At 42.0% G+C, this 17801-nt stretch overlaps 1 protein-coding gene across 3 annotated transcripts in view; it reads right to left on the reverse strand.

Annotated features, from left to right (window-relative positions):
- Positions 1-17801, reverse strand: part of KCTD1 (potassium channel tetramerization domain containing 1) — a 180368-nt gene that overhangs the window by 38032 nt on the left and 124535 nt on the right. For all 3 annotated transcript variants that reach the window (XM_024739374.1, XM_024739375.1, XM_024739373.1), the window contains exon 2: positions 7006-7184. In XM_024739374.1, coding sequence (XP_024595142.1) covers positions 7006-7184 — 179 coding nt within the window. The remainder of the gene's footprint in view (positions 1-7005; positions 7185-17801) is intronic.

Below are 17801 nucleotides of genomic sequence, written 5' to 3' on the forward strand. Positions count from 1 at the left end.
TTGTTTTAAGATCAACCAGTCAGAACTGCTCACCACTAGACTGTCCTCATTGTATGCATTTCCACAGGCGTTTTCCCAGCAGCAGGGATACGTTCTCTTTTTCCATTTTTGCTGAGACTGACTATATATGCCAGGTTGATGTCCACTCACCTAAAAACCCCCAATAACCTATTCTGTGATTTTTTTAAACAACTTGAGATAGATACTGAACTATAAATCATGCTGATCTAAAGAGCAGGTCATAATAAAAAGCTTTGTATTCAGTGCCACGCAATCATTCTGAAAGAAAGTTCAGGGAACTGTTTGGCAAACAAACAGGATGCATTAACTTGGGGGCATTTTTGTTGAGATCCTGAAGTGTGAGCCTGTGTGATGACAACGTGGGACACACCACGTGTGTCTAGGGACCGTAGCGTGACCTGGAACTGTGAAGTCAAAGCCAGAGCACAGAACCCCCAGCCCTGACACGGGATTACAGAAAACCCCCGGGGCTGGTGCACAGCAGTTACTCGGAAATCCAGACATTAGAATTTAATTGTCCTGAGAGTGCGGACCAACCCCTTAACGTTGCAAGTGCCCCACTTTTCCTTCAGTGCAGCTCCACGGAACCACCCTGGAATGGCCGGCACATCGGGGGTGAAGCCTGCCAAAACCAGATCTCTACTGGCAAGGCACACATGCCTGGCATCGCCATGCTGAAGCTCCAGATACACACACCCCTTGGGTGGCCATGGGTGTCGACTGCAACGTTGAAAGCTGAGTCTCTTGAGTTTTGCAATTACCTACATATGCCAGTGTGCTTAGTAACCGCTGCAATTTAGGAGAGACCAATTCAGCATAATCTCCTTGTGTCGGAGTTAACTCATATACTTGGTCTAAAATATACAAAAGCTCTGTCAAGCAGGCAGATCGGATGGCTCAGGGGGTTGTAACAGGAGACTGTGTCTTTCACCTCTAGGTTAGTAGCTCTTTTAGCTAAGATCCCTGCCTCACTGCCACCCCATAGGTGTGGTTAACCAGCAGTATCTGCCCACTTCTTGGTTTTAAAAAGTCCACATCTGAATAACCATCAATATAACTGCTGTTAATATTGTTTTCGTTCGAGGTGACAGTAAATGATGACACAGACCTAACTTTGAACTCAGACTTACGTCTTCTTTTAAAGCATAGAACATTTCTTTAATATCACACACACGTGTGGCTAAGAAGATATTTCACTGTCAACAGTAGGAGATTTTAAAGAGGCCATGTACTTTGGTACCAATATTATTTATTTATGACAAATTAGATACCTAGATTTTTTGTTACCAATGATGTTAGTGGGTACCTTGGATTTCTGAGTCAGATATGATCAGGTCTGTCCTTAAAATCTGGGAGGCTCAGGGCAAGAGTACAAGTGAGGTCCACCTCCCATATGCCTAGATATTTACAACTTAGAAATCAGGGTAACAAATTGTTAAATATCTTCTATCTTCTTTGTATATCTATTTAAAAATATATATATATTTTTGGTTTTACTTATTTGATGTAAAATTATTGCAGGTCTGAACTGGGTGTTTTTCTTGGTGACTGCAATTCAAAATAGCAACGAAAATTGGAGACTTGTAGGCTCCCCTGAAAGGGAACAGTGTTTTTCACTGAGGTGGTGTGGCTCAGCCTCCGTCTCATAAACACTTCCAAAGAACTGTTTTGCATCTCACACGAAATGTTGGTAAAGACAGACCACACCACGAATGTATGCAGTACTTCAGTTAATTTGAAGCCTTTATGTCCAGTCCTGTTAGCTAAAAACAACTCAATAGGCTTCCCTGGTAGCGCAGTGGTTAAGAATCTGCCTGCCAAGGCAGGGGACACGGATTCAAGCCCCGGTCCGGGAAGATCCCACATGCCGTGGAGCAACTAAGCCCATGCACCACAACTACTGAGTCCACGTGCTGCAACTACTGAAGCCCGCTCGCCTACAGTCCATGCTCCGCAGCAAGAGAAGCCACCGCAATGAGAAGCTCGCGCACTGCAATGAAGAGTAGCCCCCGCTCGCCGCAACTAGAGAAAGCCCACGCGCAGCAATGAACACAGCCAAAAAAATAAATGAAATAATAAATAAATTTATAAAAAAATAAAAACCACCCAGTAATGAAAATGAATAACAACATAAGTAATTAACCTTGTTGTAAAATATAAACGTCAACTTGCATATTGAATCCGTACTCAGGGTGTACAAGCCAAAAAAACAGAAAAAAATAGGGCATGTGGGTGCACAGACAGTGGAACCAGGTAACCTTGCTAATTAAAGAAATGAAGATCAAAATGTATTTTCTTTGGTGGAATGGCCATTATGATATAGCATGGGAGATTCATTAAGTAAGAGGCCTATGTTCAGTTGGAGGGACCATACAAAGCCATATGGTTAAAATCAGGATCTCTTAGGAAAATCGCAGAGTTTCCCGTTTCACTGGTCTGGGGCATGGCCTTTCATGGCCTTTTGATGCTTTGCAGGTGCTTCTAATGTTTAGCTGTGTGGTCCAATGTACCACTTTCTGGGGACAATGTTCTAAAGGTAGCCTTTAGCCCAGAGGACAAGAAATAGAAACAGAATAAAAAATCACCCACAATATTTCAAAATGGAGTAAAGGCCCTTTGCAGGACCTTTGAAATTATAGAAGGACACCTTTAGGATCACTTGTTACAAACAACTTAGTACTTTTACATTACAAATCTCCCCCTGAAATCCTAGAAAAGAAAACCAAGGAAAAGGCCCTTTTCCCCACTGGGCTACACCAAGGAAAGTGTGAGCGAGAGAGGAACCAGGGTGCTCTAAGAGGGAGCGTAGGATCCCTCATCCAGTAGGATGAGACGTATTCAAGACACTCAGGAGCTAGAGAGCTCAACTTGGAATTACTTGTAATTCTATGGTCAGGGGCAACCTAATGTCCTACAATTTATCCCCAAAAGGTTGATATATGTGAGAGATTTTCCCAGAAGTTGGAAGGAGCATCTGACATCTGCGGAAAAAGCACGAAGAACTATTTCTTCCCTATATCTTTGACTACTAAAAGTTGCGGATGGGTCCCATTAAACTGACTGCTGCTTTGAAATGAACATTTAATTTCTTTCCAAGCACCCCCCCGCCCCTTCCCAAATCCAAGAGGAAGCAAAGCAATACACAGTGGTCCATTCAACATCCACAGCATTGTTTTCCAGCCAGTGTCATCAGTTTTAGGTGTAAGCAACAGAAACATAAATTACTTGTAGGGCTTGTTTCCAAAAGTTTGGACATAGGCTTAAAAATATCTCCTAACAAAAAAAGATGATCTTGGAATAGCTCGGCAGTTCCAAGACAGGTGGGGACGTTAAAGATAAAGGACAAGGGCTTCCCTGGTGGCGCAGTGGTTGTGAGTCCGCCTGCCGATGCAGGCGACACGGGTTCGTGCCCTGGTCCGGGAGGATCCCACATGCCGCGGAGTGTTTGGGCCCGTGCGCCATGGCCGCTGATCCTGCGCGTCCGGAGCCTGTGCTCCGCAACGGGAGAGGCCTCAACAGTGAGAGGCCCGCGTACCGCAAAAAAAAAAAAAAAAAAAAAAAGATAAAGGACCAGAAGGTGCAGGCAAGGAGGCCCTTGAGCCTTTATAAATCCAGGCAAGTATCCAGAAGTGAGGCTGTTTCTGTGGTCTAGGAAATGAAGGAATGGGATATATTTGGAGTTTGGAAGGCAGTTGGAAAAGAAACAATTGCTGGGTTTGGCAGAAGATTAAGTATAAAGGCAATACAACGTGTTGGGCACAGGGCCATGTCGTGCTTTCCATAATCACATTTAATCCTCCCAATAACCTTGGAAGAAGACGTATTTGTGTCTATTTTACAAGACAGAAGACAGGCACTTAGAAATTGAACCTATCCATGGCCAAACAACTATTAAATGGGAGCGTCAGCGTTCAAACCTGGGACTAATGAACCACATATTATTTTTGATGTTGCTCCCAGGACACTGGGAGCATAGAGGTGACAGCGAAGCATAGAGAAAGGTCAAGAAAGAAAGATGAACAATTTTATCTTTTCTAATTAAGTTGGTGAAAGAGAAATTCAATTTATGATGAGTGTAAGAATCAGGTTTCGGGAGGGGGAGGTTTAATGAGATTTTTTTAAAAATCTGTGCATATATATAGTTCAGTGCTGTGCAACAGCAATAGTGAGACATGTCTGTAATTTTGTGTTTTCTGGTAGCCACATTAAAAGAGTAAAAAGAGGGGCTTCCCTGGCGGCGCAGTGGTTGAGAGTCCGCCTGCCGATGCAGGGGACGCGGGTTCGTGCCCCAGTCCGGGAAGGTCCCACATGCCGCGGAGCGGCTGGGCCCGTGAGCCATGGCCACTGAGCCTGTGCGTCCAGAGCCTGTGCTCCGCAACGGGAGAGGCCACAACAGTGAGAGGCCCGCGTACCACAAAAAAAAAAAAAAGAGCGTAAAAAGAAACAGGTGAAATTAATTTTAATATATTTTATTTAACTCTATTATTATCTATACGACTCAATATATTATCATAGTATCACTCCAACATGAAATCAATATAAAATTTTTGAGATAGTTCACATTTGGGGGGCACTAAGTCTTTAGAATCCAGTGTATATTTTACACTTAAAGGACATTTCAGTTTGGACCAGCCACACGTCAAGTGCTCAAAGCTGCACGTGGCTAGTGTTTCCCATATGAGACAGTACAGATACCAAGAGTTCTGAATCCGTACTGAGATCCATGAAACGTGACGCACGTCTCAGGGGGAAAATAATAAGGGACAAAAAGGGGACTCTTAGAAATACCCATGGAAAGTTGGCCTGAGGAAGGCTCTCCAAATGAGACACTATCAGAGGTCTTTCATACTGCCAAGCATCGACACGATTGAAATGGCAAATGACTTGAGAGAGAGGAACTGAATTTACAGAGTCCCTCACCGTCTATCTTATATCACTGCCAATACGCCAAGTGACACCGGTGAGCTTCACAAAAGCCAAAACCCTGGTGGGCCTTAGGCAGTGGGAAGAGACCCACCCAGCTGCAATGAGCACGAGAAAACCTACCGTTTACAACCACATGCAAACAGTGTAATGACTAACTTCCCTCCTGTATCACAGTCTAATAATCAGACTGAAGGAAAAGGCCGCCAGATCAGACCAGTGCATTCTGCTATCGTCGAAACTTGCTTTTTGACTTATGTTTGTTTGGTGACGTGCCCCCTAGAATTAAGTGTTCATCTGAAGAGGCACAGTGATTTTCTACTGTCGATGTTGGTGTTAGAAGGTTAGAAGGAATGGAAATAGAATTTTTTTTAAAAAAAGAACCTCCTTATATAATGACACTCTTAAGAAATACAACCAACATGTAACAATTTTGTAGCATCCAATAACAATGCATTTGGGGAGGGTGGAGACTCAGTAATACTAACAACTGACTGATATGATCATTTCATTTTAAAATATACATTTTAAAAAAAAATTTTTTTTTTTTTGGCCATGCTGCACAGCTTGCAGGATCTTAGTTCCCTGACCAGGGATAGAACCCATGCCCCCTGCAGTAGGAGCATGGAGCCCTAACCATTGGAACGCCAGGGAATTCCCAATATACAAGTGTTTTGGGTAACTGAATTTGTAACATCTGCTTTTTAAAAATCATTTCATGTCTATTGTAGAAATGAAATCTGGAAATTGAGAGGGAAAATATTTCATCTTTTCTCAACCTTCACATTCCTTCATAAAATATCAGATAGTGAAGTGAGACTAACAAAAACCACAAAAGCAGTCTTTGTGCAGTTATGACAGTGATTCGTATGTCAGTGCTCTCTTCTTAGGCTGTAAGTTACCTGGTACCTGTCATATTGTAGGAGGTTCTCAGAAATGCAATGAGTGCTTTTCTGAAGCCCAAGTGCTGTGTTTCCATTCCATTTGAGCAGAAACAAGCAGAGAAACACCCTTTCTCCTGACATCAGCCTACGTGAGCTCATGCCTCTTCCTCTACCCACCAGCCGAATGGCCCGAAGATAAATTCCCTAATAGGATCTGCCTCAGCCCCCAGATCTAGGTGGAGCGAGGAGGGGTGTCCTGGGGCACAAAGTAAATTGTTTCCTTGGAAACTCCTTTAGAAAAGGCTGGGTGGCGGGACTTCCCTGGTGGTGCAGCGGTTAAGACTCCACATTCCCAGTGCAGGGGGCCCGGGTTCGATCCCTGGTCAGGGAACTAGATCCCACACGCGTGCCGCCACTAAGAGTTCATATGCTGCAACTAAGAGTTCATATGCCGCAACTAAGGAGCCCACTTGCCGCAACTAAGGAGCCCACCTGCCGCAGCTAAGACCCAGCCCAACCAAATAAATAAATAAACTTTTAAAAAAAGAAAAAGAAATGGGTGAGGGGGGCGTGGGAGGGGAGTTCGCATCAGTGTGGTGTACACGCCCATTTATAAACCACTCTCCCCCTTCATACCCTTTTCCTATTTGCTTATCTGCCTCGAGCGTTCATAACTTCCACTGCCCTTCATTTTTTTTTCAAACAAGGCTATCTTTCTGTACTTCTGCCAACTGTTCTAAATATACTGCCCTACTGATAAGAGTCTCTCTTTTCTTTTTTTTCTCCAGTTCACAAGTTGGGCCAACTATAAAATTCTAAGACTCGATAAGAAAGCGTGTTTTAGAAGAAGAGGACAGAAGAAAGGTCAGGGGTAGAAATCATCATCCTTTGCTTACTACGCTGAGAAACGTGAAGCTCTCAGAGGGTGAAATATCACAGAACCCCATTCTCAGTGATACTTTCACACGTACTCGGCTAATCTCTGGATCAAACCCTGACTCGTAGGAGATTTACAGTCATGTCCCAGAGCTGCCTCCATAACAGGTGGCCCACACGATGCTTTCATGTCCTACCCCTGGCCCTGGCGAGGCTGCACTGCTAAGCTGGTCAAAGGAAAAACAGTTAGATCATCAAATACATGCACTCTGGAGCGTGACTTTGCGGCTTTTCGGATTACCTTGATTCGGGGTATTTGGTGAGGGTGGCCAGGCTGCTGGTGTACATGTGGCCGCCCACGTCGATGTGGACGGGTGCGTTGGATTTTGTGAGTTGTGCTGGAGTAGGAATGCCTTGGTTGTTCAGTGGAGATGCAGGAGATCTAGTGATCAGAGGTCTTGACATATTGGGCCGACTGTCCTATAGAGAGATAAGCAAGTTTAGACATGTCTTCTTTTGTGGAGAGAAAGGAAACCCATACATCCTACAGAAGAAGCCAGTGACTAGTGTTGATATTCGTTTGGCAATAAAATCTGGAAGATCAGCAAGCTCTCGCTTTTGTTGTAATGAATATCAAAAAGCCCCCCAAATCTGTAACAAAGAAAAGGAAAACTTCCCATGCTCAGAATCAAGGAGCTGAGCTAACGTTCATTTCACATCATCCCACACACCGTGATGGCTTATTTAACTAATGAATTCTCACATCTAACAACTGGTTAATGGCATGTGGAGAACTACTATTCATTCCAAATGAAAAGATAACACTTAAAACAGTCCACTCTAAATAAAATACACATGCTTTATCCTTCTCTTGGAAAACGTCCTTACTGCTGTGGGCTCGGGACAAATTCAGACCTTCGGCACTTGGGTTCTGCAGAATGCTTTCTTCAATTTCTATGTTCCAAATCAGGAAAAAGAGGATATGACTTGGTCTAGCCACCAGCTCACGTACTCAAAGCAACCTTGCAAATAGGCACCAGAAGTTCATCAGTCAACAGATGAAAAAAAAAAAAAAATCAACCCACACTCTACCCATCTGGTTCCTGTTTCTCTCCCTATAAGACTATGGAGCTGAGGACACTTTGAAAAGAATGTCCCCTCCAGTGATTAAGTATGTGCTTGGGAGCCACGAGCAAGCCGCTCTTCTGCATGCTGGGCTCCTGGAAGAGATCAAGTTCCCAAGGTTGGGCTGAGGCAGATGTTCGTGTACAATGTACTGCCCCACAGGCAACGGTACCACGGGAGCAAACGGAGCATCACGTGATGGCAGCGAGAGCGTGCTAAAGAAACTGTACTCTTGAGAAAATAAAAGATGACATCCTTTCCATGGATACAATATAAATATTTCAAACACTCTTCAGACATGGTTGATTGCTTTTAAATTAGAGCCCAAACCACAGACAAGTCAAGTCAGGTCTCTGGCACTCAACGAAGGGGGTCAAGTATTTAGAATCTACGATTGAGGAATAAGCTAAAATAGCACTTATGCCTGAACTCTGCTAGGCGAACGCCACAAGGATACTCGCAGATTTATAACTTAGCCAGAGATTGTTTGCAAACATGCAAACAATGTGTGGTAGCGCCAGTGATAAGGCATAATAAAGGGATTTTGAGAAATGCCTTTGATGGAGATTACAAACGGGAAGTCATCTAGTTTTTGTGCATACAGCCCAGCATGATGAAATATAAATTTGCAAAATCCTAGATTTTATGATCCGAAACAGCCTTAGGAGTTACCTGGGGCACAACTGTTAGACTAGTTCGCATTAACCACACGTCCAGGCAAGACTGGGAATGCACGTGCTTCCTGAAACTCCGCATCTACTGTGGACGGGGTGGTGATTGGGCCTTTACACGAAATATTGACCACCTGTGTGGTGCTTTTCTCCAGGCTGAATTAAACAGAGCTCAGGAACAGTCACAGAAAAAAAAGCTAATGTTTTATTTCTTAAATTGGGTGGTGGGTTCGTGGATGTTCACTGTGTTATCCTTTATACATTCCTGTGTATTTTTAACAATGCAAAATAGATATTAGAAAACACAAGGGATGTTTGTAACACAGAGAGAAAAGTGAAAGAGGTACAGGATAGGGGAAAAAACTGAAAAACAAGGACACAGTTGGTAGGAAATATAAAACAGTTAAGGCTGGGAAATATTCAAAGTAGCATTTTAAAATTTGGGTGGCAGAAAATGAATTTTTCCTTTAAAAATACAATCATATAACCTCGACTTTTAAGAGCTACGTACTACCTGACTTCCTTTTAGAAAATGATTTCTTGGCTAAAGACACACACACACACACACACACACACACACACACACACACATATCCCCATCTCGGTTACAATTCAGTCCATCACAGCACTGCATCTTCTGTAATAGTTTTTCAGTTGGACACATTCTATATCCTGCCTCTGGGTGCTCGGGCAAAAATGAACAGTTTTGCAGGCTTAATACTGTAGTTAGACTGTGACCTCACTCAGCACAGCTCTAACTCTGTGAGGTCTACGGAGAAGAAGAAAAAGTGAAAGCATAACTGATCGGTTGAAGGATTCCTGATTTCTCAGAATATATACCATGTACGCTGAAAATCGTGTACGTATAGATATTACTAAATTTAAAGTTAAACCAGTGTTTCCTCAGTTGGGCGGTGAGGGGTAGTGGGGGGATTAACCCTTAAGGGCAAGGAGGAAGTTTCCTAATGGCTTGGCTCAGGCAGACTAGTAAGACTTTTTTTTTAAATTGAAGTATAGTTGATTTACAATGTAGTGCTAGTTTCAGGTGTACAGCAAAGTGATTCGGTTATATGTATACACACACACACACACACACACACTTTTTCAGATTCTTTTCCCTTATAGGTTATTACAAACTATTAAGTATAGTTCCCTGTGCTATACAGTAGGTCCTTGTTGGTTCTAGTAAGACTTGTCGTGTTATAATTGGTCCTTGGTGAGCCTTCCTACCTCTTCTCTGAGGCTCTCTCTTCCCATCCTGTGAGCTTTCTGTGTTCCGTATTTGTCCCGTTAGTTAGATCATTTCTAAAGCATTAACTGCTATTAGCTAATGGAGTTATGGAGTTAAGGGTTTCCACTCAGTATTTTCTGCACTGATGCAGGCTGCAAGAATGCATAGGCTGGGGTGGGGGAGCATACTTGGGCCGGTGGTCTTGGCACTTGTAGGAGACCCTCGGATCTATTGCGTCAACTCCAGATGCTTCAGCGACACAACTCTGGCCACCTTCTCCCCCCACCAGTGACCGGAACTGAGACTTTCTCTTTTTTATCTATAGATGCTGAGGTCCCGGATGGGATGCCTGAGCCTACAGAAGCCACTTCCCTACCAGCCTAAGGATGAAGCCAATGCCCAGGATGGCTGATCTGGGTCCTCCCTGGCACTGCTGAGACACCAAATCAACCAACTCTCAGCCTCCAATCTCTTGATTTCCTGATACTTGGGAAAATAAGTTCATCTTTAAAGCTGGTCTGAGTTGGGATTTCTGCTACTGATCCTGATTCCTACCCCTCCTGGATATAGCCACCTCCCCAAGAGGTCATTCGGCTTGGTGAGACTTGGCCTGTGATGCCAAGAACAGCTGCCTGCTGCCAGATGCAGCAGAATTTTCTATCATATTATCACCATTCTTCAACTACACTTTCCCATTTTTAATTGCTCGCCCAGCACCATCTCAGTTTGTATATGTCTTTTAGCATCTCACTTTTGATGAGACGAAAACCATGAACTTTAACCAGAGAGAGTGCAAGCGTCTTGGATGTGCCATCATCACTGCTGGAGAAACAGCTCAGAGCACTGAGGTGTATTCGGAAGGGTGGCCAGACAGAAATGTGTTTCTGATAATCCCCCTTCTGGAACAGACTCCTCATCCGGGTGGTGGGCTGGGGGAAGGAACCCCACTTTAACATTAAGTTACTTGGTTATTGCCCCTTCCTTGTGCAGCCCACTGTTCCTTCCCTCCACAGTCCCAGGCAGTGTCCCCGGGGATGGACATACACCAGTGAATGGGACAGGCTGGTCCTGTTCAGTGGGAGAGAGAAGCCAGGAAACAGGTAGGGGAAGGCCAGGAGTTTACTGTGGCAGCTTAACTGCAGGGATACATAACCCAGTCTTGGGGGCTGGGAGGTGGGATATGGAAGGCTCCCTGGGGACAGTCTAAGCTGAGATCTGATGGATGAGAAGTCAACTCACAGTGGGATGCAGGAAGGAGAGCACATGGTATATTCTAGAAATTAAAATTTCAGTACACTGTGAGAATTCTTCCACTTGTTTTCTTCCCAAGTATGGAGGGAAGGTGCAGGAAACGGAAGCTTGTAAGACAATGGTCTGAGGACCACAGAATTAAATGGTAACTTACAATGAACACATAAGTAAACCCACCATAACATCCTTATGAAGGGAAAAGGGGAAGAGGAAGAGCAAGGAAGCTCATAGCCAGCTTTCTAAACAGCGCTGTCCAACAGAACTTTCTGCAGGAATGGAAACAACGTTCCATATTTGCACCATTTAGTAGGGTGGCCACAACCTCATGTGGCTATCTGAGCCCCTGAAGTGGAGCTAGGGCGACTGAGGAACTAAATTTGTAATTTTAAGTTATTTTAATCAATTTAAATTTTAAGGTAGGTAGGCCAAGTGTGGCTCGTGGCTGTCATATTGGACAGCAGAGTAAACCCTGCTTGAACTTTTCTTAATCTATGGACGCCCAAATCATGATAAACTTGAACTTACCACTCAGGGAGAAGCAGGGACATTTTCAAGTGAGTACAAATGGTCTATGACTGCCCCCCCACCCAAAACATGCATTTCCCTCTCCCCTTCTAACAGTATTTCTCCCTATTTTACTGATTTTATGAAAATTAAAGAGATTAGTAACCACACAGCGGGGATGCTGCACACACACCTCTGGATCTCAGAGAGCCAGTCCTGAGACATAAAAGCACATCCCGAATGACTCCCTTCCCCTGAGGTGACAGACAGCAAAAGGAATCTGTGATGACAAAGCTCAGAACACTGGCCACCTTTTCTGGGGGGTGGGGGGTAGCTGGCTAGGAGGGGATAAGAACAAGCCTTCTGGAGAGCTAGAAAAGTCCTGAATCTTAATCTGGGAGGTTAAACAGCTGTACACGTATGTATGCCTAAGATTTATTCACTTGACTTTTTTTTTTTTTTCGATGTGGACCATTCTTAAAGTCTTTATTGAGTTTGTTACAATATTGCTTCTGTTTTATGTGTTTGGTTTTTTGGTCAGGAGGCATGTGGGATCTTAGCTTCCTGACCAGGGATCGAACCCATACCCCCTGCATTGGAAGGCGAAGTCTTAACCACTGGACCGCCAGGGAAGTCCCCTATTCACTTGACTCTTACATTATACTTAAAAGGAAAATAAACCAAAAATAGTCTTGGAAGAAACTCCTCCAATCAAAACACTTTCCTGTTCAGACGGTTACTCATTTAAATTTCTGTGAAATACAGTCTTCTTTTAAAAGCCAGAAAGACGTTTATTATTCCCTCTCGTAGGATTCACCAAATCTGACTCTAATACCCTGACATGAAACAGCACCTGAAATTCTAGTTCTAATTCTTCTTTCCCTCGTTTCTATCCTGTAGAGATTTTCCAGGCATGTCGATCAGTTTATCTTTAAAATTTCCATTTCCCAGCTGCTTTCAGTCTGCAGCTTCCTTGTAGCTTCATCATCTATCTCACCTATCCAACAGAGCGGCAATGATTTTGGGGGAGGGATTTGACTTCAGGCATCTTTCAAAAGAAGCTAATGAAAACTTTGCCTCCTAAATCTAACCTTGCTGTGTGCTGTTCAAACAGGAGCCCCAGGGGCACCGCCTAGAACAAATGAGCTAAAGTTTAAACTGAAAGTTTTAATGACTTTATTTGTTAAGAATGTATGCCCCTGTCTCATGTCACGTTTCACTATCAAGTAGGACTATATTACCTCTATCACTGGGAAAAGAAACAGGTTTCTTAGGGATACTTCCAGAAAAGCATGTCTATAGTAAAATATTTACCTATATTATTTGATATTATAATTCATAACATTCAATAGAGCAGCGAAGGAATTCAACACAAATCATAACTGTTCCACATATTTCAGCCTGGGTTTAAAATACATGTATTTATATCACACACACTCTCACACACATACTCAAGTAGCTTCTGAATTATATGGAATGCATGGAGAATGGAGTGTTCTGATTGATTCTGTTTTCTGATAGATGGCCAACCATTTAGGCCATGAGCCTGTAATCAAAGTGTCTTAGACCAGGATCCTGACTCCTAGGATGGAAATCTGTGATTACCTTGGGAGGGTTAGTTTAGAGCTGACACAATCCTGTTGGACTCACAATAAAGGTTTTTTAGAGAGAAACATCCCTTCACTGACCATAGTTATTCAATCGGGTAGTAAGACTCTCAACCATAATGCCAACATATTTTGTAAGGGCCCTCACTGTTCCTTCATTCAAGTAGTATTGATTGGGCTCCTACTATGTGTCAAACTTTATGGTCTCTTCTGACTTTAAATAGCAGAATGACCCTGGAGAGAGAGAGAAAAAGAAATCTTTTCTTATGATTTCATATAGGTTTAAAAAAAAAGAACCACCAAGCCCTAGCATTATTTCAAAATTGAAGATTGTTTCTGTCAATCTCTGAAGTCAGCAGAGAATTAGGCTGAAAAGTCTTCTGAACATCCAAACTTGATATCAAATCTTCCATTCACTTTATTTACAGGAACTCCCTTCAAACTCATAGATCCTGCTTACTCTTAATTCAGAGACGCATAACAAGTATGGTCATTGGTTTTCTAGCCTATACAAGAATCAACCAAAATTAAGTCATCCCCAGGTCAAACCCCAGACTAACTTAGATTGGAAAGTATATAATATATTGAAGAAAATTTTCTGCCCAAATATGATAAAGAAAAACTTTTTTTAAAGGTGAGACAAATTTCAAAAGTTTATATAGCTGGGAAAAAAATCACCTACACAGAACACCTCAAGTGTACAGGAGAAAGAGCCCTGGTTTTGGGAATCTGAAGACCTGGTGTGAGTTCAGGTTCAGCCTTTGTGTCATCTTGGAGAAGTTACCAAACCTATGGAACTCTCTAGTTTCCTCATCTGTAAGACAGGATGAATCTTCCCACCCCACAGAGAGATAAAGCTGGCAGTGGGTGAGATGTTTGTGAAGGCATACAATACAGTACATGGCACAGAGAAAGACAAAGGAAGTTTCTTTCCTTCTGCAGTGAAAAATGGAATTTAATACACCAGTATACCCGATGTACAGAGAAGATGTCTATGGATCCAGTGAGAAGTATAGAGAAGTTTTAAAGCAGTTGAGGAGGTAAGACCCATGGGTGAGAAAGACAGCGTTTTACACTGATAAAGTACTACATAGTGGGATACAGATAAATAAAAACAAAATAGGACAGAGCATAACAACATGTGAGTTACGTGCTTTGGACAAAGCCTATAAAAGGAAGTAGAGAATGAGATCATCCCAGTAGGTTCGTAAATGAAATGGCACTTGAGCTGTATTAATATTTTTTTCAGATCAAATCTTAATTTCACAGATTAAAATAAAACAGAAATAAAAAATAGGAGACTTCAAAGTTGTTTCAAAATGACTAGCAACTGTGTTAAATTAATCTGCAATTACTTCCTAATCTGAAAAAGCAAAATGTTACTCTTCTTGCCTTGGGCCAGGAGTGGGGGTTACTATTGTTTATCTATTTTAATGCACAATCTTTGCCAGATATGGAGTGAGTGCCCTCAATGTGCCTTTTTCCCCTCCAGTAATGAAATACACATCCAAGAAGTTCCTGTATTAGATTATCAAGCTGGGACCATGAAAAGAACAACTATTTGCCAAGATTTCTGTTTTTTTTTTTTTTTCCCAAAAGCAAAGCGAATTTGTAAAAAGGGAACATTTTGATAGAATTTTGCTGTGTTTATTATAGCTGGATTAATTTTTAAATTAGATTTCTTAGATATTTTTAAATGTACTTAAAACATCACGGAGTATTTTAAAATAGACATTGTAGCTCAACTATGGATATTACTGCTTTTTAAAAATTAAAACATAGCATTAAAGCGAAAGCAGGCTCTGTCACAGTTCTATAGGGAAAGGACACTTTTTGCAAAAATATGTGTATGTACCATGAAAAAATTTGAAATTAAATGCACCAAAATATTAGTAAGGGGCAGGAGTGGGGGATGATGTTACAAGAAAATTTTGTTTTTGTTTTTTTCTCTGGTGCTTTATGGTGTTGAACATTTATTACTTTTGAAATTAAAAAAATATTATTTTAAACAAGGAGAAAAACAGCACTCGTTTGCTCAATCAGATCCATTAGTACATACTCTTGGCACACTATTATATCTTACTTTCATAATCAGCTTTTTTTGGACGTTTTTAAATGAAGGATGAATGAAGCAATACAGAAATGGAACAGAACTTAGGGGTAATGCTTCCCTTCCCTTTATTTTCTCGCCAGGGAGGAAATGTGCGGAACAGAAAATTAAATGGGCCTCAGGTCACGGTAAGCCCATATTTAGCTGACACAAGTCTATTTAGTTTGATCCTGAAAGAAAGGGGCAGGGGCCAATGATTTCCACACTCTTGGGAGCTATCTGGTCATCTGTGCCCTCCCCTAGGTCCCCTCCATTCCCAGATCTAAAAGCCAGCAAGATGATAAAAGCCGCACGCGCACACCTCCTGTGTTTCCAGAAGTCGGTTCTGCACCTGCTTTCCTGGAAGGAAGATGCAGATGGCAGCAAAGGTTGACAGTGAAGCAGTGCCTGACACTCAGAGAGGGCCTAGTCTGAAACCAGAAACCTCTGCACAATGTTAAGTATTATCACCGTTTCACAGAGAAGGAAGTTGACTCTGAGGTCAAGTGGCTTAGCCTATAATTATCTAGTAGTGAATTTACTGTGATATTTTACACGCTAGCCATTGTGTACCAGGATACGGTTACCACTCTCTACTACGAGACGATCCATGCCCTGGTTTTCACAAGAGAAGGGAGAGATTTGTGTTGCTCCATCCACATTTTTCCACTTGGTCTGTTTTGGGATGAAGACAACTGGCTGGGGAGTTTGAAGGATGGATGGTTAGTGGTCAGGCACAGGCAGGAGCCAGCTGGTGTAGGAAGTGGACACCTTCCCCCCAGCTCCTGACTTTCCCCGGCACAGAAAATTGGCATTTCATTGATTGCTCTAACTGCTAGTCCTAGACGTTACCTACAGGACACATCTGCCTCTAAATAAACAATAAGCTTGACTTACTGTCCTCTTCGATGTGGTCATAAAAATTCCTTGTCCGGTATAGAGTGTCAAAAGCTAAATGGGTGCCTTCTAACCTTAACTGAGTCCTTAGAAATCTCCTCTTAAGATGCCTATTTGCTTGACCTTTATGAGAAACACTTTTTCTTTTGTTTTTGGCCATGCCTGGTAGCATGCAGAACTTCCTTGACCAGGGATGGAGCCCGTGTCCCCTGCATTAGAAGCGCAGAGTCTTAACCATTGGACCACCAGGGAAGCCTTGCTCGACCTTTATGCATTAAAAAATAAAAAATTAAGATACACAAATTTGTAAGTATGCTGACTTACTCTCATTTACATAATAGGTGTGTTCAAAAAGTTCATTTGCTCACTTGTTCATTCGCTGAGAAAACGTTGGCTCACTAACCTGTTTTGGGCCGGGCTAGGGTTCTGTGGAAGTGAACAATTCAGGGAGTGAGAGTCTGATTTAGGAATAAGCCATATACACAAGGAATTCCTGATGACAAGAGAGCCCCATGTAAAAATAAAAAAAAAAATCAAATTATATTTTAAATGTCCCGAGAACTACTTAAGCGAATCATTTGGAGGGCAAACAATACTTTGGTACAGTAAGGAATGAATCCCTCTTGGTTTTATGAGTCCAGAGTACATTATTTTTAAATAAGACACACCTGTTATTTAGTAATTCCACATTACAAGGATCATACTCCTAATTTTCGACCCAATTACCTTTTAAAAAGGAAACCAGTCACAGTGTTTCTAACAGTGTTGACATCGACTGACGTTTCTAAACTCAGAGATGTTTTCCTGAGGATGTGACAGAGTGGAGGCCCAAGTTTTAGTCTGAGCTGTGTTACTGATGAGTTATGTGGCCTTGGCAAATTATTTCATTTCTCACTTCAGTTTTCTCATTTGTAATAGATGCAATTGAACCAGCTGGTCTACAGTGCTTTTTTCAATCCTGATTTTTAAAAAATAATTCTATGATTTTAAAAAATATAAACCATAGAGATTGAAATGTTTTAAGAAAGTTAGCATTTTAGGAGGTCAGAATTGGAATTCAGAATTCTTTTGAAAGAAAGAAGAACTGGTCATGAAATGAAAGGCATTCCAAAACTATGAGGGCAAAAAAAAAAAAAAAAAGAAGAAGAAGAAGCCAACACAGAGAGATTTCTTAACAATCATAGCATTTTCTCTAGCTGATTAGGAAGATTAAATTTTAATCACTACTGCTTTTTATTTGCCTTCACTGACAGGAGGAAATGGCCAATAAAATATGGTACTTAATGAGCAGAATGCCTACTTCAGAGATATTCTTTCCTTGGTGCAATGTTTTACTGCAGTGTTGTTTATATATTTATAAACAATACTGTTCTAAAATACTAGAGTGGTCTGAAAGCAGCTTATCTGAGATTCCCTTATAGAATAGAAAACATTTATTTGAGTGATAGAAAACAAACGCTTTTTAATAAAGTAAGAATCTCTTATAAGCAGAATCAGTGTCATCTTTTCAAAAAGCCATACTGAATAATTTTTAAAAATCGGGGCAATTGAGAGTAACAGTCTCGATGTTTCCACACTAGAACCAATGGGTGGCGTGTCATATTGACAGGCACGCCAGAGGGCGAGTGGCTTGCCAAAAATGCTTCTCCCAGGTGACATCTCGTGCCAGGTGGAATATTTGTCCTCAGAAGATGGAGACGGATTCTGGCTGTTTGGGTCATC

The sequence above is a fragment of the Neophocaena asiaeorientalis genome, unplaced genomic scaffold, assembly GCF_003031525.2.
Source record: "Neophocaena asiaeorientalis asiaeorientalis breed wild unplaced genomic scaffold, Neophocaena_asiaeorientalis_V1.1 scaffold42, whole genome shotgun sequence".
Taxonomy (NCBI): Eukaryota; Metazoa; Chordata; class Mammalia; order Artiodactyla; family Phocoenidae; genus Neophocaena; species Neophocaena asiaeorientalis.